At 35.5% G+C, this 27,193-nt stretch overlaps 1 protein-coding gene across 10 annotated transcripts in view; it reads left to right on the top strand.

Moving 5' to 3' along the window:
* The window catches only part of MAPK8 (mitogen-activated protein kinase 8), a 107,128-nt gene extending 89,195 nt beyond the window's left edge, over nt 1-17,933 (top strand). For 6 of the 10 annotated variants that reach the window (XM_045068974.1, XM_045068977.1, XM_045068976.1 and 3 more), the window contains 7 exons: nt 1,631-1,796; nt 5,431-5,502; nt 6,816-6,998; nt 7,301-7,425; nt 7,932-7,995; nt 11,342-11,419; nt 15,466-17,933. In XM_045068974.1, the coding sequence (XP_044924909.1) occupies nt 1,631-1,796; nt 5,431-5,502; nt 6,816-6,998; nt 7,301-7,425; nt 7,932-7,995; nt 11,342-11,419; nt 15,466-15,611 (834 nt within the window). In that variant the 3' untranslated portion in view covers nt 15,612-17,933. Of the gene's footprint in view, nt 1-1,630; nt 1,797-4,992; nt 5,065-5,430; nt 5,503-6,815; nt 6,999-7,300; nt 7,426-7,931; nt 7,996-11,341; nt 11,420-15,460 lie in introns of all 10 variants that reach the window. The other 4 variants (XM_045068975.1, XM_045068978.1, XR_006603267.1 and 1 more) reach the window with 4 other exon arrangements.
* The last annotated feature ends 9,260 nt before the right edge of the window (nt 17,934-27,193 follow it).

Below are 27,193 nucleotides of genomic sequence, written 5' to 3'. Positions count from 1 at the left end.
TCCAAGGGTTTTAGGAGCTCTGTGCCAGTAGTTGGGACAAAGACCAAATATGTATTTCTTATTATAAATTACAGTGTTACCACTAGGCTATGCCAAGGTGACAAACCCTAAATTCACAGTAGCTTAACACAACTAAGGTTTATTTTCCATACTGTGTGTCCAGGGCAGATCATGGTGGGGAAAGCATTCTGCCTTACTTAGGTACTCAACAACCTCAGCTGACGGAATGGTCCACCTGGTCCACCTGGAATGGTACTAATCAATAAATCAGGGGAAGAGATGACAGGATGTTGTGCATGGCCCTTCTATTCTTTGCTCCCATTCCATCCTTTTGACTAGAACTAGTCACAGTTGGGCCTTGCATGTAAAGGAAGCTATATGTATGTATGTATGTATGTATGTATGTATGTATGAATGGGGGAGAAGTTGGAATATTAAGTTAGTTCTACTTCCTCTGCCACAGATTTATACAAATTCACTGAGTCTTCTCATATATAATTAGCAATGTTAGTAACATCTGTAGAAAGGTATAGATTGTTATACAAAGATGAATTTCAGGCAATATTTTTGAAGCACTTTTTTAACTTTTTTCTTGATAAAAAATATTTCTAAAAAACATTGTATTGTGCTCTTATCCTTTCCAAAATAAAGTATTTAAGGTTGGAATCTTATTTCTAGGCTAGAATGCAATAGTATAAAGAGCCATTAATCTTTACCCATCACAGTAGACACTGAAGTGGTATCAAAGCTTGCAATATGTAATTCTTGAACAGGCTGTGTTACTTTGCTGAGATAATATATTTTGTAAAAAATCTCATTTTTTTAAAGATTATATTTATTTGAGAGAGAGAGAACACGCTAGCAGAGGGAAGGGCAGAGGGAGAGGGAGAATCTCAAGGAGACTCCCTGCTGAGTGCAGATCCAACAGGCTGGAACCCATGACCCTGAGATCGTGAGCTGAGCCGAAATTAGTAAGAGTTGGGCACTCAACCAACTGAGCCACCTAGGCTGCCCTAAAAATGAGATTTTTTAAAAATCTGGTAATTTAGTACACAAGTGAGCATAAATGCTAACTTAACGATTCCCTTTTTATTATAATAACTTCGAAATGCCTTACAAATTGCTTTTATTGCACTTCATTGATAATTTCTAGCTAATCACAATTTCTAGAAAATAAAACATTATAAATTCTCTAGTATGTATGTATGTATTCATAAGTGAAAAATGCCATGAAGCTAGTTTTTCAGAATTGCCTGTTATGATGAATCTGAGTAGTAATGTTAATTATAATGAGAGAAATTACAGTAGTTATCAGGAATTGTTTTACAAGTGATCTAATAATAGGACACCTGGGTGACTCAGTGGGTTAAATGTCCGAGTCTTGATTTCAGTTCAGGTCATGATCTCAGGGTCATGATATGGAGCCCCATGTCAGGCTCCCCGCTCAGTAAGAAGTCTCCTTGAGATTCTCTCTCTCCCTCTGGCCCGGCCCATCCTCACTCACTCACTCCCTGTCTGTCAAATAAATAAATAAAATCTTTTTTTTTTTGAAAAGTGATCTAATAACTTGTGAACTGTAAAATGTTTGTATATATCATAGCAGTCACTTTCTGTCTTTAATATTTTGAAGGACTTAAAGCCCAGTAATATCGTGGTAAAATCAGACTGCACTTTGAAGATTCTTGACTTTGGACTGGCCAGGACTGCAGGAACTAGTTTTATGATGACACCTTACGTAGTGACTCGCTACTACAGAGCACCTGAGGTCATCCTAGGGATGGGCTACAAAGAAAACGGTCAGCAAACACTATTTACTTGAAATACCGTTTTTGCTTTTGTTTATCAGATTTCTTGTGTAAATATTTAAGCTGAAGTGTATAGAAGTTAAATGTATCACTGAAATGTTTATCAAAAGTTTGAAAGTAACTATAAATTTTGTTATAAATCTTTGGAAAAAGTTGGGGCCCCTGTTTATTTAAACATAAGTACATAACTATCAATACTACAACTGGATAAAGGATTTATTGCTATGGCTCCTAAAATAATATATGCCGTATGCTGTTCACTTGCCTATAACTTGAAAATGAGTATTTCTAACAGGGGCTCAAGGAAGTATATGGTGTACTGACAGTTTATCTTTAGTATAATCCTACTTTGCATTAGTGATACTTGAACATACCTCCAACCTTACGAAACTAAAGTTTTAACACTTAGTATAAACTTTAGGAGCTACAGTGAGGCCATTCTGCAGAGCTGATGAGATAATTAAGGTGATCTTTCAAAAGAAACTATTTCATCAAAGCCTGTGTCCCATCTTACAGAGATGGCATTATTTTATATGGGTATATTCAATTAAATATTTCAGCATTAGAATCAAGGTTGAAGAAAATTATCAAGCATGTATTCACGTATTTTTAAAAATGTTCTATATATGTGTGTACATACATGTAATGTAAGGAGTTTTGTTGAATCTCAGATATTTAGGATATATATAAATCTATACAGGATTATTATGGACTTAAACTATAACTTTTGAAATGTGGTAATTTCATCCAAAGTACTCCCTAGAATAGGACCTTAGGTGTGCTTTTTAGCAAGGAATCTGAAACAGTGGTTCACTTTGAATCAAGAAACTATTACTTTAGTCTTCAAGATGTGTTTTTTAAGACAGCATTGAACTGAGGATTTTAGCTTAATTTCCTTTGCTTTTCTGAATTAATTAAAAACAAATACTTTATTTATGATTATTCTTTTCTTTAACATGCTGTTATGTTTTCTTACTTTCTAAAATTGTTTTATACCTTAGAATTCAGTGAGTCAGATTTAGCATTAGACTCTTTTCTTTTGAGAAATGAGACTTCCAGTCACCATCATGAAGATTGCTTTTGCATTTGCTATAAAGCTATCAATTGTCACAGATACTGTGTCACTCAGTGTCCTATAAATGTGATCTTGGAGAAAGCTTCCTACCAGAAATTAGCACCAAGGCAAACTATCATATAAAGAAGTGACATGCTTTCCTGTCTTAGATAGGAATTGTATAGATCACTTTATTGCCCGTTTTTGCTTCAGGAAACAGTAAGGTTAAACATTAGAACTTCTTCTTTCAGTAACATCCCACCCCCACTTGTTTTAACAACTTTGTCTTTTATTGCAAGCTACCATAAAGCTTTTTGCAAACTGTAATACAATGGAATATATTTAAACTAATAGAGTAAGCAGTTAGGCCATTTAAAGCTAGTTTTGTGTTTGAATCAGTTACACCATATTTTGAGAAAGTTTTCACTAACCCAGACAATATCTTCTCATGCTTGGAACTTTTGAAATTTGTTTAAAAAAATGTTTTTCTTAAGGTTACCTACATAAATTTTGTTCTGGATATTTAAAGTTTGTCGTTCTCTGAAATCTATAGGGGAAATTTACTGTGGTAGATTTAGTCCAAAAATCAAAACCCTGGAAGAGAGTTGTTCTCTGAACTGGTTTATGAGTATTACCTTTTACTCTAGAATTTTATTCTTAAAAGTTGAATCATGTAGATTCATATGAATTTTAATAAGAAATTTTAAAGAAACTTTAGTTCTACAGGATTTCCAAAATTTATTGCCACCTTTGTTACTAAGATTGTTTAATGGGCTGGCAGTCTCTTTATGATAACTTTATTAGAAAGTACAGACTTCTGATTTCATAAGTCCACCAGCATGGGCACCTCTCCCTAACACACACTTCTTCACCTTTCTTCTTTTGCTCTTAAACAGTACCTAGAAACTTCAAAAACAAATGCAAGTTTCTAAGGCTTTCTTTTTAATTTGCTTATTCTTCCCCTCTTCTATTAAACTGCAACCACCTACTCTTTTTTTTTTAAATTGAAGTATAGAATAAGCATATAATGTTATTGTTAGTTTCAAGTGTACATCATAGTGATTCAGGTTATCATATACATTATGAAGTGATCACCACAATGAATCTAACTACCTCCTCCTCTTTTTTTATCTTAAACCAAATTTTCAAACCAGAGATGTAAAATGTGAGGGTATATTAATGAACCAAGTGGAGATCTCCAAATTGCCCCCCCCCTTTTTTTTTTTTTTTTTTTTTTTTGGTCTAGCAGATTCTTTTCAGCATTGATTACAGCTCCCATTAAAAGTTGATGAGGGTTAGTAGGTCAATGAGGAGACCTTTTTAGGTAATAAATCTGTGGAAAATATTAAATCCAATGAAAACTAACTTCTTAAAACAGTTTGGTTTTATGGGTTTAGAAACCCTTAGGTGGAAAACATATACAATTTTAAGAAAACAAAGTTTTCTTCATTGATTGTTCATTCTTTATGCACTTGTTCCTTTTGGGATAATAGGGTAAAAGTACCATGACATTGCCAAGAAAACAGTAACTTTTAATTCAGAATAAACATAGGACTTTTCAAATAAAATTATCCAGTTTGAAATCCAGTTTGAAAATTTCTGAAGAGCTTTTAATTAACTTTTTAACTGTAATGACTCATAGAAACACATTTTTCTGTTAAATATTTTAATATACTAGATTATTTCTGCTCATGCTTTTTTTTTTAATTTGACTTAAAGAGAGAGTATAATGCACAGTTGAACTTCAGAATAGTATTTAAATAACTTTAAATTTTGCCACCTCATGTTCATTTTCAGCCTTATTTGCAAAGATGTATTCAGTTCTGTTTCATATTTTATAAACAATTTTTAGAGACAAAATGTGTAAGTTTATCAATTATGTGATTTCTGTGCATAGCTCTCACTTTAAAATTAGATATGTAGTTAAAAGGCTATATACTTCACATTTGCTTTTGTGAGTCAAAGCCTTTTGAAAAATATTTTGTGTTTTAAATTATTCCATTAGCTAAAATTAAAATCACTTTTTTCTTTTTGTGATGTTTTGCAGTTTTTATATATGTAGTCATATTATGCTTCTTTGATTTTAATGACGTTTTGCTTTGCTTTTCCTTCTTTTGTGCTGCAAACATATAGTGGATTTATGGTCTGTGGGGTGCATTATGGGAGAAATGGTTTGCCACAAAATCCTCTTTCCAGGAAGGGACTGTATCCTTGTGCTGCTGCAGCAGTTAAATTAGTTAGGTGATGAACTTCCTTATGTTTTCTAATGAAAATAAATATAGTACATTCATACATATGGGTTTCTTTAAACAAATATAAAGTTTGTGTCTGTTATAGTTCAAAAATTGTTGAGACAAGAAGCCGAACTATCTGTAGGCTGCATCTGGCAGTAGGACATACAGTCTCTGCTGGTAGTTAGAGCACATTCTCTGTCATTCATTTTTATTTTATACTGCTTTCTATAATTTTAAAGTATACATGGTGTATGTGATTTTTTTTAATGTTTAAATTTTTTTTTTTTTTAATTTTAACCAAAATCTTTATGTTAATGTCATTGCATTTTGTTTTCAGTTGACATTTGGTCAGTTGGGTGCATCATGGGAGAAATGATCAAAGGTGGTGTTTTGTTCCCAGGTACAGATCGTATCCTTATCTTTGGCCTAAAATGTAGTTTCTAAAGGTCAAATGTATGATAGCTCTTCAGCTTGGTCAGGTATAATGTTTTGTCGCTCCCTAATAATAAAATATTGTTAAATTACTCTTTCAAAATACCACCTGCTATTTGACATAGACTTTCCTTTCCCTCATTTATTGTTTTATATGTTAATTCTGACAACTGCTCAAGTTAATTATCCACAATTACTTGCTGGCTTTGAGTTGATTATTTAACCTAAATCAAAAATCATGGCTTGCATTAAAAATTCTAATAATTATACACTTGAGTAAGTCTAGAAGTACTTAGGATTTAATATGAATTTTAGACTTGTCTTTTGCTTCTGTTCATCCTTTTGTTCCCCCAGCCACCTCCTCTTTTGTTAATGTCCTATGTGTTTTGTGGCTTTTGGTTGTTGTCTCATTGCTCAACATAACATACTGATTTTTTTCATCTGAGAATTTTAGCAGTAATAGTTTTATATTGTGGTGAGTAGATTTGGATCCATTCTTTTTGTTCATCAGACTAGTTTTAGTATTTCTATTAACAGTGATCTGTTATGTGTTTATCAGTTAGTAATACTTAGAATTGTTGTAGGAGGAGGAATGGGAAAAGCCATACTTACTGGGTTATAATAATAAAGTTTGAGTTAGTCTGCACAAAGGACTTGAACTATAAAGACTAGGATGAAAAAGACCAGAGAATCTTAACCTCACGACTTACCAAAATGCAGTCTCATTGTCTTAAGTTTAGAGCTTTAAAAACATTTTAATTAACATAAGCTAAACAAAGAATGGTAAAAGAAAATGCCACTTTTGTTAAAGCCATCATTTTTATTGCTACTGGTTATTTTCTGTTAGTGCAAAAAACAAAAAAAGTAGGACCGATTATAATTTCTTATCCTCCAGGAAATGCATTTACATTTTCTGATAAGCTGGAAAAAAAGATAGATTTGGTATTCTAGAATTGTGTACAGTTTAAATTTAGAGTCCTGTGGGTAGTAATTATCTTTATTCCTTGAGTCACTTATCATTTGTATTTAGAATTTGTGGGTTTAAGCTTCTCTTTTAATGGAAATCAGTATTAGTAGTTATACACATACAGTAAGGTTAACAAAGCTTATTTATTGATCCTTTCTATCTACAGTCATTGCCTTTTACAAAGTGGCTATAAGATAGATTTATAACTGCCACATTCTTTCTTAGGATTTTTTAAATTGCCATTTTCTTGTTATTTTAATATAGCTATGGCTAATGTGTTGAACATTAGATACAGAATATTTTTCTTAGCTACTTGATATTAGATATTGATCAGTGGAATAAAGTTATTGAACAGCTTGGAACACCATGCCCTGAATTCATGAAGAAACTACAGCCAACAGTAAGGACTTATGTTGAAAACAGACCTAAATATGCTGGATATAGCTTTGAGAAACTCTTCCCCGATGTACTTTTCCCAGCTGACTCAGAACACAACAAACTTAAAGGTACTTTTTATAAATATGTATATTTAGTCCCATTTGAGGTGTGTGTGTGTATGTGTGTGTGTGTATTTATATTCTTACGGGATATAACCCAGTGCTCTCTCTGGGTGGGGGAACAAAGTGGATGGTTTTAGTTCATTTTTTCTGTTATTTTATTTTATTTTTTTTGATCATATGCACGATTTTATAGTAAAATCTATTCTTTTTAAAACATACACTTTTTGATAAATGATAGTTTCAAGTTTCTAAAATTTATTTAAAAACTTTTATGAAATACATGTACATTAACATCATTATTTTTACAGCCAGTCAGGCAAGGGATTTGTTATCCAAAATGCTGGTAATTGATGCATCTAAAAGGATTTCTGTAGATGAAGCTCTCCAGCACCCATATATCAATGTCTGGTATGATCCTTCTGAAGCAGAAGCTGTAAGTTCTTTTCTTAATGTTTGAAGAATATATTGAATTAAAGATAGGTTTGGAGGACACTTTTTAATTTTAAAACTATACATAAATGGTTGTGGTGTTTTTCTGATTTTGCATGAATAGCATCTTAAGTTAATGAGCATATCCAAGCACCCCCCACACAAAATAAAGTTAGATCCCACTGTTTCTTATCTTTTTACTTTAGTACGTGATGTGCTAGAATGTTGAGCACTTTGGGAAAACTTTTGTGTCCAAAGCATTACACAATTCTGTGATATAAATGTGACAATTTCAAAAACTAGAAGAAAAGGAAAAGTTAAACATCTTTTTTCCTGCCATGAAATGTCATCCAAAACTAGTCTCCGTGTAAGAAGATTGTTGATGATTGGTCAGTGTTGGTCTAATGATGTATTTTTTAAAGTCTCTCTCTGGCTAATAATTCAAATAATTATAAAGAATTTATATACTCCCAATAAACTACTCAGTTATCGTTGCCTTGTGTTTTTCAGCCACCACCAAAGATACCTGACAAGCAGTTAGATGAAAGGGAACATACAATAGAAGAATGGAAAGGTAACATTCACCAGATTCTCAGAGATGAAACTGGAAGAGCTTATGGATCTTTATGTTGATTTATTCATGTTAAGGAAATTAAAAATACTTTCTATTATTCATAACTGATATTTGGTTAAAAGATTATTAACATTTTTACAGAAGTAGAAAGTAAGTCTTCTCTGTCCCTGACTTAATCTGCATCTCTCAGGTTTCCCACCACAGCACATTTGATGCTTTCTAGAATATTTACATTCTTCCATAGTATACAGATATACAAACTTGTGTTTGGTTTCTCCCTCTTTTCCTCTCCCACCCTGTGTTAATCACAAATGGCTGTATACTGTGCACACTTACTTTGTTGATATAATCATTTATCTTTGAGATTGTTCCATCTTGCCCCGCATATCTGGCTCATTTGGTCTAATAGCTGGTTAGTATTCTGTTGATGGCTGTGTCATAATTTCTGTATTCACTCCCTCTTGAAGAGCTTTAAGTTCTGTCCTGTCTATTGTTGTTACAGACAACTCTGCAGTCTTCTTGTGCACATGTAATAAATAACATGTCTGTAAGAAAAATCCTACAAGGAGATTTGCTAAACCAGGATTTTTTTCAAGTATTTCCAGATTACTCTCCAAAGAAATTATAGCAGTTTATATTTCTGTCAGCATTGTGTAGGAATGTCTGTTTTACCCCCACTCTCACCAACAGAATGAGTTAATTTTTAATCTTTGTGGATCTAATATAGTAGTTCTACTTTGAGAATGTGGGTAAACATTAATATTGCACTGTTATAGAAATGTTAAAATATTTCTTTCTTTAGAAGATTCACTGGATCATTGAGGCAGACAATCACTTGATCATTGAGACAGGCAATTTTAGATCCTGTTTACTTCCTTTTGATTTGTTGTCATTTAGTAATTTGACCACTTTTAGCTACGTGACTTTGGACAGGTCGCTTGATCCTTTCTTTACCTGATCTTAAAATGGAGACATGTTATTAAGAGCTTAAGTAGCTAAATAGTTGGAAAGGCTAAAGGTCGTGGGGAGGTATAAACCTGAACAAGTGTTCCATCTGTGAATCTGTTTGGGAAGAAGGATTTTGATTCTTTTTTCTTAGGAATAACCAAGATTAGTTTTCTCTGAGTTAACTTTTGGGAAACATAAAGTTAGACTCTATAGACCTCACCAGAATGATAGAATTGAGTAGAACCTAGTACATCTGTATATGTAATAAGTAATGTACAAGGATATAATTGTGGACCAAAGTATGTATTAAAATATCTTACCTGATATTTTTATGCATCATTATATTTGCAATTGACGTTTATGTGTTTCTTGTAATCTTAATAGGCCACCAATCGTAAAACACATAATTATACCTCTAAGAGAAAACACTGGCATTTGCACTGCATCATTGATTATAAAATTAACTCCATTTCATAGCTATTAAACTAGAAAAAGTGCATCTTAAAATTAGTGAAGCATAGTATAGTTGACCCATCAACACAGGGGTTGGGGTGCTGACTCACACACAGTTGAAAATTCACATACAACTTTTGACTACCCCAAAACAACTGCTAATCTGCTGTTTTCGGAAAGCTTTACTAATAACATAGTTGATTAACACATATTTTTTACATTATTTATATTATATACTGCATTCTTACAATAAAGTAAGCTAGGGAAAAAAATTAAGAAAGTCAGAAGACAAAATGCATTTACAGTACTGTATGTATATTCATTGAAAAAAAATCCACATATCAGTGGACTCATGCATTTCAAACCTGTGTTGCTCAGCAGTCAGCTGTATTTTTGTTTGTGTGTAAAGATGTATCTGATTTTTTATTACTCTAAACATGTTTACCTTTATTTTCTATCTTTTTCTCCTAGTCCAAGTGAAGTTCAATTCCCCACAAACTGCCTTTTGTTTAAGATCTGCTTAAGAGTTTTAGCATTATAACAAAAAGGAAAGCCCATTGCCAGAACCATTAACTTGTGCTTTGCCTAGTTAGTACTCCTGATTAGCTTTGGTTCCTATGCCTTAATACCTTTTCACAAACAGGTGTTGTTTTCTCTTTAAAAAAAAAAAAAAAAATCCTCCTATTTATTTTTTTAAGATTTTATTTATTTATTTGACAGATAGATATCACAAGTAGGCAGAGAGAGAGGAGGAAGCAGGCTCCCTGCTGAGCAGAGAGCCTGATGTGGGACTCGATCCCATGACCCTGGGATCATGACCTGAGCTGAAGGCAGAGGCTTTAACCCACTGAGCCACCCAGGCGCCCTAAAAATCCTCCTATTTGAAATATTTATCATTCCTTTTTGTTTCTTTCAAGAAAAGCATCTTCCATTCTTTCCTTATTTTTCTCCTTCTAAGACCAAAAAGATTACCATAGCAATTAAACTTAGCTGTCTTTAGCTCTTTTTCATATCTATATGTCCACTTATTTTACTTTATAATTAGATTCTTTATCAGTTTAATTTAAGAAATTAAATGCCTTCAAGTTCTTTGAACATGTTCTGCTTGTACATTTTTCTTAGAAGAGGGTTCATTGCTCTTAAGTACTTCTCACAGGATTCCATGACCCAAAGATGAATAATGGTGATGTAACATCCACTAGAAGGTTCTTCTGAAGTATACATTCAGACTCCCAAGGTGCATCATACTTGACATAGAAGAACACAGGGCAGGAGGCACATATAGCCTCAGGACAGCATCTGCTATCTCTTCAGTTGGAGTAGTAAGAAGTACAGAAGTCTAGTTTTAAAAAAAACAATAGATTTCCATGGAGAAATCTTCTTGACTGTGATAGCATGTCATGCTTCAAATCAAAAGGATTTGGAGGATAGCTACCTGCTTTTTTAAAAAATAAAAATGTATTTATATTCCATTCTGATCGAATAAACTTCCATACATGCTCACATTTAAATCTTTTAACAGATATCTGGATAAGCACCTAATGTACTATGCCACAGCTCAGGAAATAGATGTGAATAAGAAAAACATGATTCAAGGCCTCACAGAATTGAGCATTTGTAGTATGATGTGTAGGATGATATGGTATAGTACAAAATGCTGGTGGAGTAAAAAAAGATAAGGCTTCTAACCCCAGTGCTATCCTTAATCCAACTTCAGAAACATTAGTTATAGCAGAGATTTTGTTTCTTTTAGTATAGTTCACAGTTCTGGATCAAGGAATTATTACTAATACCTTTGAATCTTATACTGACACTTAAGGGACTCTTTGCCATTGAAAGAACACTGTTATAGTTAATGTGTGTAAAAATGTTTTACTTAAAACATAAGTATCTGAGGTTGGCTCTCAGACTTTGAAAAGTTTGTCTTTATTCACTTCTTTTTCAGAGTTGATATACAAAGAAGTTATGGACTTGGAGGAGAGAACCAAGAATGGAGTTATAAGGGGACAGCCCTCTCCTTTAGGTTGGTTACAATATAAGCTTGGTTAAGGTTGCAGTTTACTTCTTCTGTTGTAATCTTCAGTTGCATGAATCCTTCAGTTTTTCCCATTTCTACCACTGTTCTTGTTCAAACTTTAAGAAGTATAGGGAATACAATTTGGGTAGTTAAATCTGAAAGCACTGGTACTTAATACCAAGCACTGGTATGTTATAGCACTGGTATGTTATACCAATACATCATACTAACATATTGGTAACTGATTTCATAAAATGTACATCTTTTCTATAATACTGACATTCCACTAAAGAAGAGGAATTTAAAACCTTTTTCTATTGCATTGTTCTCTTTAAAGAAGAATTTTTTCACAATTCAGTATACTTACCAGGATTTTAATAGTCTTTACTTTGGATGAACTGAGGTTTCATTGAAGAATCTGGTACATGTGATACTAAGTTACCATCTTTCTCATTTTGGTATTTTTGATTTGCTAAATTAAGGCAGTAACAGTAAAACTGCCATTAGAAATCATTCCATAGGGTGCCTTGGTGGCTCAGTTGGTAAAGCAACTGCCTTTGGCTCAGATCGTGATCCTGGAATCCCAGGTGGAGTGCTGCTGCTTTTGGCTCCCAGCTCAGCAGGGAGTCTGCTTCTTCCTCTGACCTTCCCTCTCTGATGCTCTCTCTCTCAAATAAAATCTTGAAAAAAAAAAAAAATCGTTCCATACCTAAGAAGAAAATTGGTTTGCAGGAGTTAACACTTATGAAAGCATAAAGCATTGGGGGAAAAGTTAAATGGTAGGTAACTTGTATATATTAAGTGCATACTACACGACAGGCACTGGTGGTTTATGTACTTTATTTCATTCAAACCTTACCTAAGGCCTCAGGGAAAGGATTATTGTGCACATTTTACAGATGAGGAAACTAAAGTTCAGAAAAAGTAAATGAATATAAAATTACAAATATGTAAAAAAAAAAGCTACTACTTGAAGCCATGTTTACCAGTAACTTCAGAAGGCATGATTTTTCCAGCATCTCATATGGTCTTTGGCTGACAGCAGACCCTTGGCTACAGACATTAGGGCAGCTTTAGAAAGAGATAAAATTTGAATTGAACCTTGAAGGCCAAGTAGTATTTGACAGATAGTCTTGAATTTGAGTAAAACAATAACATTTTAATCATCCCTCTAAAACTCTTCTACATTTAAAAAAAAAAAAAAGATCCTGGGGGTACAGTTTTTAACTATAGTTTCAAATGCCCATTCTGCTGTACTGTAAACATTTGTTTAAATAATTTCTGTGGCTTTTTATAACATTTTTTGTTTTATTTATGGGTTTTAAATTATTTTTTTAAATCTTTGATCAGGATTGAGTTTTCCAAATTATAATATAGATTCTATTGAAAATATAAATTAATTTTGACAGCTTTTACCTACAATATAGTTGTAACAAAAGCTATTTATAAATGCTTTAATAGCAAAATTAATTGGCATTGTATTGATGTATAGTAGTAGCATAAGTAAATTATTCATGTTGGAGATTCAAGTGGGTTTTGAAAAGTCCATTATTTGGAGACTTTTATACTTCAGAATCCTATCCCAATGAGTGGTATATCTGAAGTGTTGAATGTTTGAATAAACTTAATTTCATGAGATAGAGCAGTTGTATCTGTTCTTAATTTATTTAAAGAAATTGGTTCTTGACACTGGATTGTGGTTATAAAATAAGTGGAAAGGACAGGATTATAGGTTTCTAGACATTTTCTGTATTCTCAGTTATAGGGTGCAGAGAAAACTGTTAGTGAATCAAGCTGTAATAAAAATATTCAGTTGATTATATGTAAAAATAGAAGAAAGTGTTTGACAAATTAGAATATCAAAGAATCACAATGCCATTTCAACTTGATTTTTAAAAATGAACAGTGCCTGGGTGGCTCAGTGGTTAAACATCTGCCTGCTCAAGTCAGGATCCCAGGGTCCTGCCTGCATCGGGCTCCCTGCTCATCAGGAAGCCTACTTCTCCCTCTCCCACTCCCCCAGCTTTTGATCCCTGTCTTGCTCTCTCTCTCTCTGTCAAATAAATAAAATCTTTAAAAATCAAATACATAAATAAAATGAAATATATTATTTTTCCCACTTTACTGTTTTTATTTTGGTTTGGATAATACTGCAGTGAGTTTGCTTGCCTTTGAGGGTGTAGAGACTTACTTGAGAGGGAAATGACCCAGCTACCTGAAATTAACCATTTTTCCTATTATTGCCATTCAAATATTTGAGAATTTACTTGATGGCTTTAAAGTTCGGGGAAAAAAACCAAGTACTTTTCTTTTCATAGATAATTTGGTTTTCAGATAAAAATTAACCACTTAATGCATTTAGAAGTTAGTTTTTGGGGTACCTAGCTGGCTCACTTTGGTAGGGCATGCGTCTTTTGATCTCAGGGTTGTAAATTTAAGCCCCACATTGGGGATAGAGATTACTTTAAAAATAATTTTAAAAATAAAATAAATAAAAGTTAATTTTTATCAAATTAAGAAGTTTGAATAAAATTTGGATTAAGAATAGAGGCATGAAAATGTATATTTGGTGGAACCTTTTTACCATTTGAATATTTCACTACCAGTCTTAGAAGCTAGTCATTGTATTGTGAACTCTTCAGTCAGAACAGGCACATTCTGTAGTGTCCTATGGATGGAATTTGAAGTAGAGGGTCACGCCTGAAGTATACTCAGTGTGCTTTTTAGTTCATTTGACCTTGTGTCACTTGCTCTGTCCCTAATGTTTCCATTTTCTGTTTCCCAGCACCCTCCCCAGCATCCTAAAGATTTGCATATTCCCAAGCCCCTGGCTATTTCCTTGTTGCATTTGAAGACAAGCTCTCAGAGGATAAAGTATTCTGTTGTTCGTCATTAAAATAGTAGTATAATTTCAAACACTGAAATGCTGGGTTCTGGAGCAGTAGATTTCCACTGGCTTTGTTTTTAGCATCTTTGAGTGCCTCAAATGCAGCTCTAGAAATTCTTACTTCTCAATTTGGAAACCATTGCTTTTATTCCATAAACATGTTCTAAAGAACTACAGTATAACTTTCATTATTTAATAAACTCAAATTTGCGCTGACCCTTATTTAGTGATCCCATACTTGAGAAGTACTTACCAAAAAAAAAAAAAGGTACTCACTTAGAACATAAATCGCTTTTAACATATTCCCCCCGCCCCACATTCCCTCCTGTTCCTAACCCAGCCCCCTTGAAAGGACTTCTCTATTGGTTATATATTCCTGTTCCTTTTTTTTTTTTTTTTCTAATTCAGGAGATGCTTGTTAGCTATACTTTCAGTAAAGGAAACCATCTTCTCCTACTTTATCTGTTTAAAAAATCCATATTTGCTCTTGTCAAGTACGTATTGGAGTAAAAGTAACAAGACTTGAGTTTACCTAAGGCATTTTAGTGATCCTGCCAAGTCATGTAACCTCACAGAAAACAGGACAATTAAACTAAGGGGCCCTTTCTTTTAAAATGATTTTAGCCTTTGTCTTGGCTTTTGCTTTAAAACAAGATGACTAGGGGGCACCTATGTGATTTCAGTAGGATTAGTGTCTTGACTTTGACTTCAGCCTGGGATTTGAAGTCAGGGTCCTGGGATGGAGCCCCAAGTTGGGCTCCCTGCTCAGCAGGGAGTCTACTTGTTCCACTCCCTCTGGCCCTTCTCCCTCTCATGCTCTCTCTCACTCTCTCTCTCAAATAAATAAAATCTTAAAAAAAAAAAAAAAGTACCAGAATACTGTTTGAAGTTTACAGTGAGAAGATAACATAAGTCATTTTTATTAAGGCAGTAGTTTTTAACTTTCTGGGTCATGTATCTCTTTGAGATCTCTCTGACAAAATGCAGTACAGACACTTTTGCATGTATTACCAGTATTATTCACGCACAACCTGATGAGCCTTTTCAAAGCCAAGAGAAAAAAAGGTATTGACCACTGACCATGAGAGGTAGCCAGTACAGTATAGGTAGTTCAGTGTACAACTCTGTCTGCAACTGATTTGCTGTTTTGTTTCTCATAGCACAGGTGCAGCAGTGATCAATGGCTCTCAGCATCCATCGTCATCATCGTCTGTCAATGATGTGTCTTCAATGTCAACAGATCCGACTTTGGCCTCAGATACAGACAGCAGTCTAGAAGCATCAGCTGGACCTCTGGGCTGCTGTAGATGACTACTTGGGCCTTTGGGGGGTGGGGGGATGGGGAGTCATTTAGTCATTGATAGAACTACTTTGAAAACAATTCAGTGGTCTTATTTTTGAGTGATTTTTCAAAAATGTAGAATTCATTTTGTAGTAAAGTAGTTTATTTTTTTTAATTTCAAGTGATGTAATTTAAAACTTAAGTTGTGTTTTAAAACAGCAACAAAACTGTATTGTATTTTGCTGTAATTAACTGTATAATGTAAACCTAATTATTTTATCATGGTTTAAAATTTTTGCATATTTGCTTTATCTTATGCTGCTGATTTTTTTTTTTTTACTGAATTTGTAAAATTTTGTTTATCAAAACAACTATTATGTGGTGACTTGCCTATATCATGAATTATTTAAGATTTTTATAGTTTTTTTTATTAGAATTTTATTTCAGATGTTTTGTTCATGATGCTATCCTTCAGGGTTATGTGCTTATCAATGAAATAACCCCAGAGGAGTGAGGGAAAATAACCTGTAGCCAGTTGTATTCAGGAATAACTACTGTAAATGATGAACGCATTAAAAAACCTCCAATATTTGCTACTTGCCAATCCTAATTACAACAATTGGTAGGTACCCTACATTGTTTTTTGGCAAAGGCCCCATCATCTAAATGGCAGTATAACTCAGAGCATGTCTTCGAAGATGCTGGGCGTCTACTACCACCGTCTTATTCCCGAACCGCACACAACAAAAGTAAAGTTCAAAGAATATGGTATTTTCTGCAAATCTGTGGCATGCTCAAAGCTTATGATCACATAAAGTCAAGAGGATACTTCATGAATAATACATTTCAATGCAAATAAACAGATGGTTCACTTCTACTAGCTATGAGCCTGTTTTTGTATACACTGAGTTAATCTCAGGCTGTAGGTCCCAGCAGTGGTCTTGAGTCTGGTCTTTCCCTTTCCTGCAGCCTCAGGCCCTCAGACCTTGGACCTTTCTGGTTTCCTTTCACAGTGTCAGTCAGTTGAGCACCAGTTCTCAAGGTGTTTTCTGGCCATTTGATTCTACCTGTAGCATAATCATATTTATACTAACTGTTGGGAGGTTCCAAAGCCTACTTCAATTCTGGAGGTGATGTATCAAATGAGCAATATACCTACCGTTCATCTGAAAATAGTAGCACACAGCCATATATAGGATATCATTTTCTAAGGACTGTTTCTTCACATTGAGCAGAGCAGGCATAAGTGGTGGTTATTTAGTCTGAGTCTTTGTTTTTTTATACATGATTTTCAATAAAACATGCAATGTGGATGTTGAGTAGTGTAAGAATGGCGCTGCTCCTGACAAGTGTATGTTAACTGTTTACATTTTATACCTGCAGAATTCTTTCTCCACAACTGAATTTTTCTTAAGGAAATGTCACTGAAGTTTCATAATCTCTGAAATACAAGTTCTCTGTATTGCCCCCAGGCACCTTTTGTTATTTTTTAAACAAGAAGGATTTCACATAATGAACTGGGAAATGGATACTTAAGTAAGTGTCAAGGTTCTAGGCAGAAAGCCCGTGGGAATTCATGACCAATAGGAGCCAGAACTGGCGCATCTCAATATGCAGTGTCTGAAAGTTCGCTTGGCATGTTGTTCGTATATGTAGTGCAAGATTCCTTTTGAGTTAGGTATTTTAGGTTATTGTTAATGTGCAATATTTAGGATTAAAATACATTAGCCTTTTTCTATGCTTTGAAATAACAGGTTTCTTTTTGACGGTTTCAAGTCATGATTTCTAGCTTCTTGAAGATGTCAGCCTTTTTATCAATCCCTTTTCTATTCATACAACATGGTGCATTAATTTTATTAAGCAAATTAGAATTTTGAGACTATAACACCTCTTGAAGTATAGAAACAGAATTGGATTTACGATTTTTAGCAGAAATTTGAGCATGAGTGTGTACTTAGTTTGTATTTGGCAGTTAATCAGCTTTATTTTCCCTAGGATAGATTATTTCACTGTTGCACTTTAACAATTGACATGCTTTCAGAAGTTTCCCATATTTTCTGTTTGATAGTAGTAAGCCATCTCTGTTGTTAGAGAACTTGATTAAGAAAGGAAAACCAGGTGTTCTTCTTGTATCATTTGTTGTAAATGCCAGCTCCTCCTTGCCAACCAGCATGTTTCAGTTGATTCAGAGAAAAGGAATTCTTAATGTAGAATTAATTCTTAATGTAAACTAAAATACTTAACCAATTCTATCCTGAAAAGAAAGTCTGTTAAGTGTTGCGTGCCCTAGGTTTTTAAAATGCAATATCTAAATGCAACTTTCCCTTGTTTCTTAAATCTGTTAAGCTAAAGATGTACTGGTTCTTTTTATTTCACAAGCTTTTTTGAACCTTTAAAATATCTTAAACATTTGTGTGTGATTTTTTAAGAGAAATTACAAGTAAGATTTCTGTCGAGCAGTACTTATGTAAAGCCACCTTGCTTCTCTTATAACTTTGGTTTTTTTTTTTTTTTTTTGGTTTTTCAACATTATATGTTATACCCAGATCTTACTGTCAGAAAATTATTTTGACTAAGATTTATTATACAACTTTATATTATTTTATTATTCAGCTTTGGAGGAAAGAGACACTAATTCTTTCTACACAGTTCTTCCTGGTTACTACTCTGTTACTAATGTATACTGACCATTTGTAAAATGATTGTGTTGTTGGGATTGCTTAATTATAATATACATAAATAGAGCATCTCAACTCTTTTCATACTGTTTGCTGAACAGTTCTCATTTTGTCACACACCCTTGGCTGTTGATCGTTCCTGGTATGCACTCTTCCAGGTTGGTTCAAGGCACAGTGCTTTACACCAGACTTCTAAGAGAAATGCCAGCCTTTCAAATGAGGGGGCTACCACACAGCCCCCTTCATAGTACAGAGAAGCTTGATGGTATGCAAAGCAGCAAACTTTCCTGTAAGCCCTTTCATTATTCTCTTCCATGTTAATCCTGCTGTTTTGTCTAAAAAGATGAGGCTGAAGAGGACATCAGTGTCTGATAGATCAGCAGTGGGCAAGTAAAACTGTTTTTGGGGTTACAGATAAGACTTGATTTATACTGTGGGCCAGTATGTGCTATACATATGAAGACATACCTGCTCAGTGTTGCCTAGGCACAAGCCTGCACAACATTTTGAGGTAAAGACATAGTCTATTTTCAAAAATACTGTTGTAGTTTGTTTGTGAGTGTTCTTTAGTCACACATTAGCTGTAGTGTGAATGCATGAAGCCCCATGACCCCAGTAAACTTCTCTTCTCAGTAGAAAAACCAAACACCACTGTTCTGTCATTAGCAGCCCTCTGAAATGTTGCCTCCATATCCTTTACATGTTAGTGTACATTGTATTTCTATGATCTCTCTTGGGTTTTTCCTGAATCAGAGGAAACTGATTTTTCCTTAATAGCAAGAAAGATGAAGAGGTAAAGGGCATTGAAGCAGAAATGTATAGTTTGGGGTACGATTAGAAAACTCACAAGGAAAACAAAAGTCCTAATTAATTTCAAACTAACTGCTCTTAGTTAAGTGCTCCTAAGGAGAGTCTTGTAAGAGTAGCAATTTCTGGTCATTTCTAGTTTAGATTCTCTTCGTTCCTGAAACTTCTGAGAAATATTACCTGTGGATTAGTTTTGCACAATGTTCTATTCTCACAATAACTTACAAATTAAACTAGGTTTTTATTGAACTACCTCACACTAATTTTCTATGCTTTCCCAAGTAAGCTATTGCCCTTATTGTAAGCTCTTTACTGAGTGTGAATTATAAATGTGTGTTAAATACTTTATAGCCAATGTCGACACAATACCAATAAGTGTGTAAAATATATACCTTGCATCATCAGTAAGAGAGACTCACATAGAAAATCTTTCACTGTATATCTTGGAAAATTGTGTTAGATGTGTTCGTTGGACATTATTATTGTCTGTTTTTATAAGTAGAAACCTGCTCGTGATACCAGTCCATTCTTTACATTTTACAAAAGGAATAAATCTTAGTAAATTTTACGAAGAAATAAATTACTTTTGTAGGCCCGATATTTGGTATATTTTTGAGAAGCTCTTAATCTTTTAGCTGAATGATGAAGTTAAACTGAACTAGCTGTCTACCTGGACTGTGACATCTATTTTCTCATTACAGTTTATCCTGTTCAATGGGTTTTAAAACCTGGAAACCTACATAAGATAATTGACATTTGCTTTTCTCCCTCTAGGATACCATTCCTTCCTCATTCCTGTTCCTTCCCTGTCTTCCATTCCCTCTCCTTCTCCTCTAGACAAAACAAAATGGGGCACTTTGTAGGGAATGCTGAGATAATTATTGTGGTTTTTAATCATTCATGCCCTAGTCATTAAACATGCACCACTGGAATGTAAACATTGTTACCTAGTATGTTAATTGGTTATAATATTTTAAATAAAAAAGAAAAAAGTGGTATGAAAAATATGAAATTAAGAGTTTTTTCATTGAAAACAAAATTCTGGGTAATTTCAAGATTTCCTGTGGATTGGGATTAAGAGGTAGTAGTACTAAGGCTCCTTAGATTTGGGGATTTATATAGAGTGGAAGAGCCTAAAATATCACCCTGGTTTTCTGGTTTGTCTGGTCTTGGTTTTTTTTGTGTTTAAAATCTCCAGAGAAACTTTACCTAAAAGGAATTTTGTTCAGTGCCCTTAACCTACTAGTTCTTGGTAACCATGTGGGAGAACAGTCATCATGGCCACTCGGTCAAAATAAGTTTAAAGAGGGTCTATTTCAAAATAAACTGGGATTTCAGCTTTGAGTGTGTTTTCACCTTTGCCAAGCGTATATTCTCTTTGTGCTGGCCGCACTGCTCTGTGAGTATCAAGATCACTCATTATATACATCTAGGATGTCTCTACAGGACTACACCCCTTTATCTTGCTCCGCATGCTCCAGAAAACCATCTTATACATGCTGTCCCCACCCTCACATGCACTCAGACTCTCCTGCTTTGAGGAACGGAGAGGACCGGAGGTAGGTCTTTACCTGATCACTGCTTCTCCATCAGCTGATGTGGTTGCCAGCTTCGTGCGTGCACTCACTCTGTTTTATCACAGTCATTGGAGAGGCCTCCAGGGAGAGACGGTGGCAAAAATAGACATCAAAATGTTGTGGCAATATCCACCCAGTTGTAATACCCTAGTGATGCTAAATTAGATGGGAGTAGTTCATCCTTTCCAGGCTAGGTACTCCATTTATTTTAGTATTGTATCTTCAAAGGTCCATTGACTTCATGTAAATAATCTATTTGATTATTAGCGTTTAAAAATTTTTTTAGCTTTACCATTAATGAACCAGGATGTCTTTGAACTCTGAAATTAAAGCACTTCAGATATGCTTTGTTAATGTTAGAATTCTAACATTTAATTTTGTCAGTTGATGAATGCATCAGTGTCTAAGTTCCTCTGTTGGAAGCTGGGTTACAGTAATGAAAGAAAAATGGATGACAGTTTGGTCAGCCTGATTGAAATAGTGTTGTGTGGAGGAACAAGAACCATGCTGAAGGAACACCGGGAGAGATTGGTCAGAGGAAAGGAGGGTTTTACAGAGGAGGCATTTTTTGAGCCTGGGTATATGGAAGAGTATTCCCAAGTTAAGAGAAAAACAGGAGGTTTAAAAGTGGGTTCGTGGGCAAGGAATGTGGAAAGGCCAGCATGAATGAAGAGAATAAAGTCAGAAGTTGGGGATCAGAATTGAAACATTTGGAGAAATTGTCTTCATTTTAAAGGCAGTAGGAAATTGTAGTTTGTGAGAGAGAGTAATGTGACCAGACCTTTGTTTTAGGAGGGACATGTGTCGTGGGAACAAGCTGGTTAGACTGGAGGTCTGGTGACTGGGAGGCCAAAGATGCTCAGCTGAGGGAGCTGAGGTCCTTTTTGCACAATGAGAATAGAAGAAAGAGGACTTAGGTTGCCATTAGCTAGGTGAAATGGCAAAGATTAGCATTTGGGGCTGAGCTCTAAGGATTTGGCAGCACACAAGATGTGCAGGGAAAGTAACATCCAATAGTGTATTTTCTGGTTTGCACATCATAGTTTGAAGAGGCCATGATGGAACACACATCAGCTTGCCACTTAAATGTTTCAGAGTGGGGAAAAAAGGAATATCTCCCTTATTGAATATCTCTCCAGTTTCTTCCATTGTGTGGTCTGTGTCATCTGCTTGTATGGCTCATAAACCATTTCCATTAGTGTTATTTTGTGGATAGAAGGAAAAAGGGAATTCCTGTCGGGTATAACATATGTAAGGCTTAGGGTTACCTGGATAGGTGGGGGCATAGATCTGATTGCTAAACGTTGAGTGGTGAAGCAGCAGTAAAGAGGACTCTTGTAAAGTTGGCAGGAAATAGAATCATGACACGTGTTGAGAAAAATAGACTGAGGAGCCAGAACAGATCAAAAAGGAGGAGCTAAAAGCACATGTGTCTTGAAGAGACAGGGTCCCAGGGACCCCCAGAGAGGGTGAGACCTACTGAATCCTGTGACTCCAGGTTAGCCTGAGCTCCAGATGGAGAGTTTGGGCCATCTTTGACAAGTCTCAGTTTTGTTGAGCCTGGTGCTGCTTTGTTTGTCACGTGAGGATGGGTGATGGTCTCACAGGGCTACTATAATGATGACTTTGTGTACTTTTATAAACAAATAATTAGTGTAGGAGTGCCTGGATGGCTTAGTGGGTTAAGCCTCTGCCTTCAGCTCAGGTCATGATTCCAGGGTCCTGGGATCAAGCCCACATCGGGCTCTCTGCTCATCAGGGAGCCTGCTTCCCCCCTCTGTTTCTGCCTGCCTCTCTGCCCACTTGTGATCTCTCTCTGTCAAATAAAATCTTTAAAAAAAAATAATTAGTGTAAGCAAGTGCAATTGCTGATTATAATCTTGGAAAGGAATAGAAATGGTTTAATGTAAAATAAGTAGATCTTTTTTAAAAATGGTTTAATGTAGAGAAATGTTGAAGAGCAAAGGAGAACTTTTGTACACTCTTGACCTTCAAGTCCTTTTTCCATCCCATGTAGTCCCAGTCTTTGTGTGGTTGGTAAGAATAATTCCTGAGAGAAATGCCTCAAAATCGATAGGGTTTTTTTGTTGTGTTTTGCTTTTTGTTTTTAGAATTAGAACAGTTAAGCATTTTGTTTTGGTTCTGTCTCATGTACCATTCCTGCTGTTCACCCCATTCCAGCGGACCCTCCTCTGTGGCATATATCGTATATCCTCTGTGCACAAGCTTTTGCTTACTCCTGTATTTGCCTATTTTAAATCATTACTGCTTAAGAATTAGCTCAGATAATTCTCTGATGAACCTTCCCTGCCATGACATTTTCTTTCACATACCCAGTGCATGCTTGTTAACTCATTGATTCATTTGTTCACTCATTCCCCAACTTTTTTCCACAGGATGTAAGACAGCAATATATTGTGGGCCTTTTAATGTTCTGTGTGGGCACCCTCTGTGCTTCTCTTCAAGATGCTTCACTCTGGAAGTCCTTGGATGGAACAACCTGTCTTGACTTCTATCTAGAATGCCTTCGAGGTAGGTATTCAATAAATGTGGGGCTGGGTAAGCCAATGACTAGGACCTATTGTCATCTATGCTATTTTTGTCCTCTGAAATGCAATATTCATGGCCCTCAAAATGGGTCATGAGGAAACTATATACAGCACTCTGAAATTACTGTAGTAATGTGAGCATGGGCTCTAATGCCAGATACTAAAGTAGAATTCTGACTTCACTAGTTGCCTTACCTATAGCAAATTCCCTAAACTCTCTGAGGCTCTTGTTTTCTCAGAAGAGGTTAGAGGGAAAAGGTGACTCTCATACAGAATTAGACGATGAAGGAGATGGTTTTCTTACAAGTGCGCAAGATGATTCTGGTATGCTTCCCCGCTCTGTCCGTTATCACCTGCCTTAGAAACCTAAATAGAAGGCTCCTGGGTGGCTCAGTGGATTAAGGCCTCTGCCTTCGGCTCAGGTCATGATCCCAGGATCCTGGGATTGAGCCCCTCATCGGGCTCTCTGCTCAGCGGGGAGCCTGCTTCCCTCTCTCTGCCTGCCTCTCTGCCTACTGGTGATCTCTGTCAAATAAAATCTTTAAAAAAAGAAAAAGAAAAAAAAAAGAGAAGAAACCTAAATAAATATCCAACTTTCCACCAAGAGCAATCACAGATGAGGTACAGGGAACATCAAGAAAGAGGCATGCCCAAATGACAGAGATTAAAGAAGCTGAGCAAAAGAGGGACAAACAGCTACTGGACCACGAGGGGAGAATTCGAGAGATAAGTGACACCATAAGACGAAACAACATTAGAATAATTGGGATTCCAGAAGAAGAAGAAAGAGAGAGGGGAGCAGAAGGTATACTGGAGAGAATTATTGGGGAGAATTTCCCCAATATGGCAAAGGGAATGAGCATCAAAATTCAGGAGGTTCAGAGAATGCCCCTCAAAATCAATACGAATAGGCCCACACCCCATCACCTAATAGTAAAATTTACAAGTCTCAGTGACAAAGAGAAAATCCTGAAAGCAGCCCGGGAAAAGAAGTCTGTAACATACAATGGTAAAAATATTAGATTGGCAGCTGACTTATCCACAGAGACCTGGCAGGCCAGAAAGAGCTGGCATGATATTTTCAGAGCACTAAACGAGAAAAACATGCAGCCAAGAATACTATATCCAGCTAGGCTATCATTGAAAATAGAAGGAGAGATTAAAAGCTTCCAGGACAAACAAAAACTGAAAGAATTTGCAAACACCAAACCAGCTCTACAGGAAATCTTGAAAGGGGTCCTCTAAGCAAAGAGAGAGCCTACAAGTGGTAGATCAGAAAGGAACAGAGACCATATACAGTAACAGTCACCTTAAAGGCAATACAATGGCCCTAAATTCATATCTCTCAATAGTTACCCTGAATGTTAATGGGCTAAATGCCCCTGTCAAAAGACACAGGGTATCAGAATGGATAAAAAAACAAAACCCATCTATATGTTGCCTCCAAGAAACTCCTTTTAAGCCCGAAGACACCTCCAGATTTAAAGTGAGGGGGTGGAAAAGAATTTACCATGCTAATGGACATCAGAAGAAAGCAGGAGTGGCAATCCTTATATCAGATCAATTAGATTTTAAGCCAAAGACTATAATAAGAGATGAGGAAGGACACTATATCATACTCAAAGGGTCTGTCCAACAAGAAGATTTAACAATTTTAAATATCTATGCCCCCAACGTGGGAGCAGCCAACTATATACACCAATTAATAACAAAATCAAAGAAACACATCAACAATAATACAATAATAGCAGGTGACTTTAACACTCCCCTCACTGAAATGGACAGATCATCCAAGCAAAAGATCAGCATGGAAATAAAGGCCTTAAACGACACACTGGACCAGATGGACATCACAGATATATTCAGAACATTTCATCCCAAAGCAACAGAATACACATTCTTCTCTAGTGCACATGGAACATTCTCCAGAATAGATCACATCCTCGGTCCTAAATCATGACTCAACCGGTATCAAAAGATTGGGATCATTCCCTGCATATTTTCAGACCACAATGCTCTAAAGCTAGAACTCAACCACAAAAGGAAGTTTGAAAAGAACCCAAATACATGGAGACTAAACAGCATCCTTCTAAAGAATGAATGGGTCAACTGGGAAATTAAAGAAGAATTGAAAAAAATCATGGAAACAAATGATAATGAAAATACAACAGTTCAAAATCTGTGGGACACAACAAAGGCAGTCCTGAGAGGAAAATATATAGCGGTACAAGCCTTTCTCAAGAAACAAGAAAGGTCTCAGGTACACAACCTAACCCTACACCTAAAGGAGCTGGAGAAAGAACAGGAAAGATACCCTAAGCCCAGCAGGAGAAGAGAAATCATAAAGATCAGAGCAGAAATCAATGAAATAGAAACCAAAAAAACAATAGAACAAATCAACAAAAGTAGGAGCTGGTTCTTTGAAAGAATTAATAAAATTGATAAACCCCTGGCTAACTTATCAAAAAGAAAAGAGAAAGGACCCAAATAAATAAAATCATGAATGAAAGAGGAGAGATCACAACTAACACCAAAGAAATACAAACTATTATAAGAACATACTATGAGCAACTCTACGGCAATAAATTTGACAATCTGGAAGAAATGGGTGCATTCCTAGAAACATATAAACTACCACAACTGAACCAGGAAGAAATAGAAAGCCTGAACAGACCCATAACCAGTAAGGAGATTGAAACAGTCATTAAAAATCTCCAAACAAACAAAAGCCCAGGGCCAGACGGCTTCCCTGGGGAATTCTACCAAACATTTAAAGAAGAACTAATTCCTATTCTCCTAAAACTGTTCCAAAAAATAGAAATGGAAGGAAAACTTCCAAACTCATTTTATGAGGCCAGCATCACCTTGATCCCCAAACCAGACAAGGATCCCACCAAAAAAGAGAGCTATAGACCAATATCCTTGATGAACACAGATGCGAAAATACTCAACAAAATACTAGCCAATAGGATTCAACAGTACATTAAAAAGATTATTCACCACGACCAAGTGGGATTTATTCCAGGGCTGCAAGGTTGGTTCAACATCCGCAAATCAGTCAATGTGATACAACACATCAATAAAAGAAAGAACAAGAACCATATGATACTCTCAATAGATGCTGAAAAAGCATTTGACAAAGTACAGCATCCCTTCCTGATCAAAACTCTTCAAAGTATAGGGATAGAGGGCACATACCTCAATATCATCAAAGCCATCTATGAAAAACCCACCGCAAATATCATTCTCAATGGAGAAAAACTGAAAGCTTTTCCGCTAAGGTCAGGAACACGGCAGGGATGTCCATTATCACCACTGCTATTCAACATAGTACTAGAGGTCCTAGCCTCAGCAATCAGACAACAAAAGGAAATTAAAGGCATCCAAATCGGCAAAGAAGAAGTCAAATTATCACTCTTCACAGATGATATGATACTCTATGTGGAAAACCCAAAAGACTCCACTCCAAAACTGCTAGAACTTATACAGGAATTCAGTAAAGTGTCAGGATATAAAATCAATGCACAGAAATCAGTTGCATTTCTCTACACCAACAGCAAGACAGAAGAAAGAGAAATTAAGGAGTCCATCCCATTTACAATTGCACCCAAAACCATAAGATACCTAGGAATAAACCTAACCAAAGAGACACAGAATCTATACTCAGAAAACTATAAAGTACTCATGAAAGAAATTGAGGAAGACACAAAGAAATGGAAAAATGTTCCATGCTCCTGGATTGGAAGAATAAATATTGTGAAAATGTCTATGCTACCTAAAGCAATCTACACATTTAATGCAATTCCTATCAAAGTACCATCCATCTTTTTCAAAGAAATGGAACAAATAATTCTAAAATTTAAATGGAACCAGAAAAGACCTCGAATAGCCAAAGGGATATTGAAAAAGAAAGCCAACGTTGGTGGCATCACGATTCCGGACTTCAAGCTCTATTACAAAACTGTCATCATCAAGACAGCATGGTACTGGCACAAAAACA

The sequence above is a fragment of the Mustela putorius genome, unplaced genomic scaffold (assembly GCF_011764305.1).
Source record: "Mustela putorius furo isolate JIRA1106 unplaced genomic scaffold, ASM1176430v1.1 tig00003909_pilon_pilon_pilon, whole genome shotgun sequence".
In the NCBI taxonomy this organism is placed as follows: Eukaryota; Metazoa; Chordata; class Mammalia; order Carnivora; family Mustelidae; genus Mustela; species Mustela putorius.
This window is presented reverse-complemented; position numbering and strand designations above follow the sequence as displayed.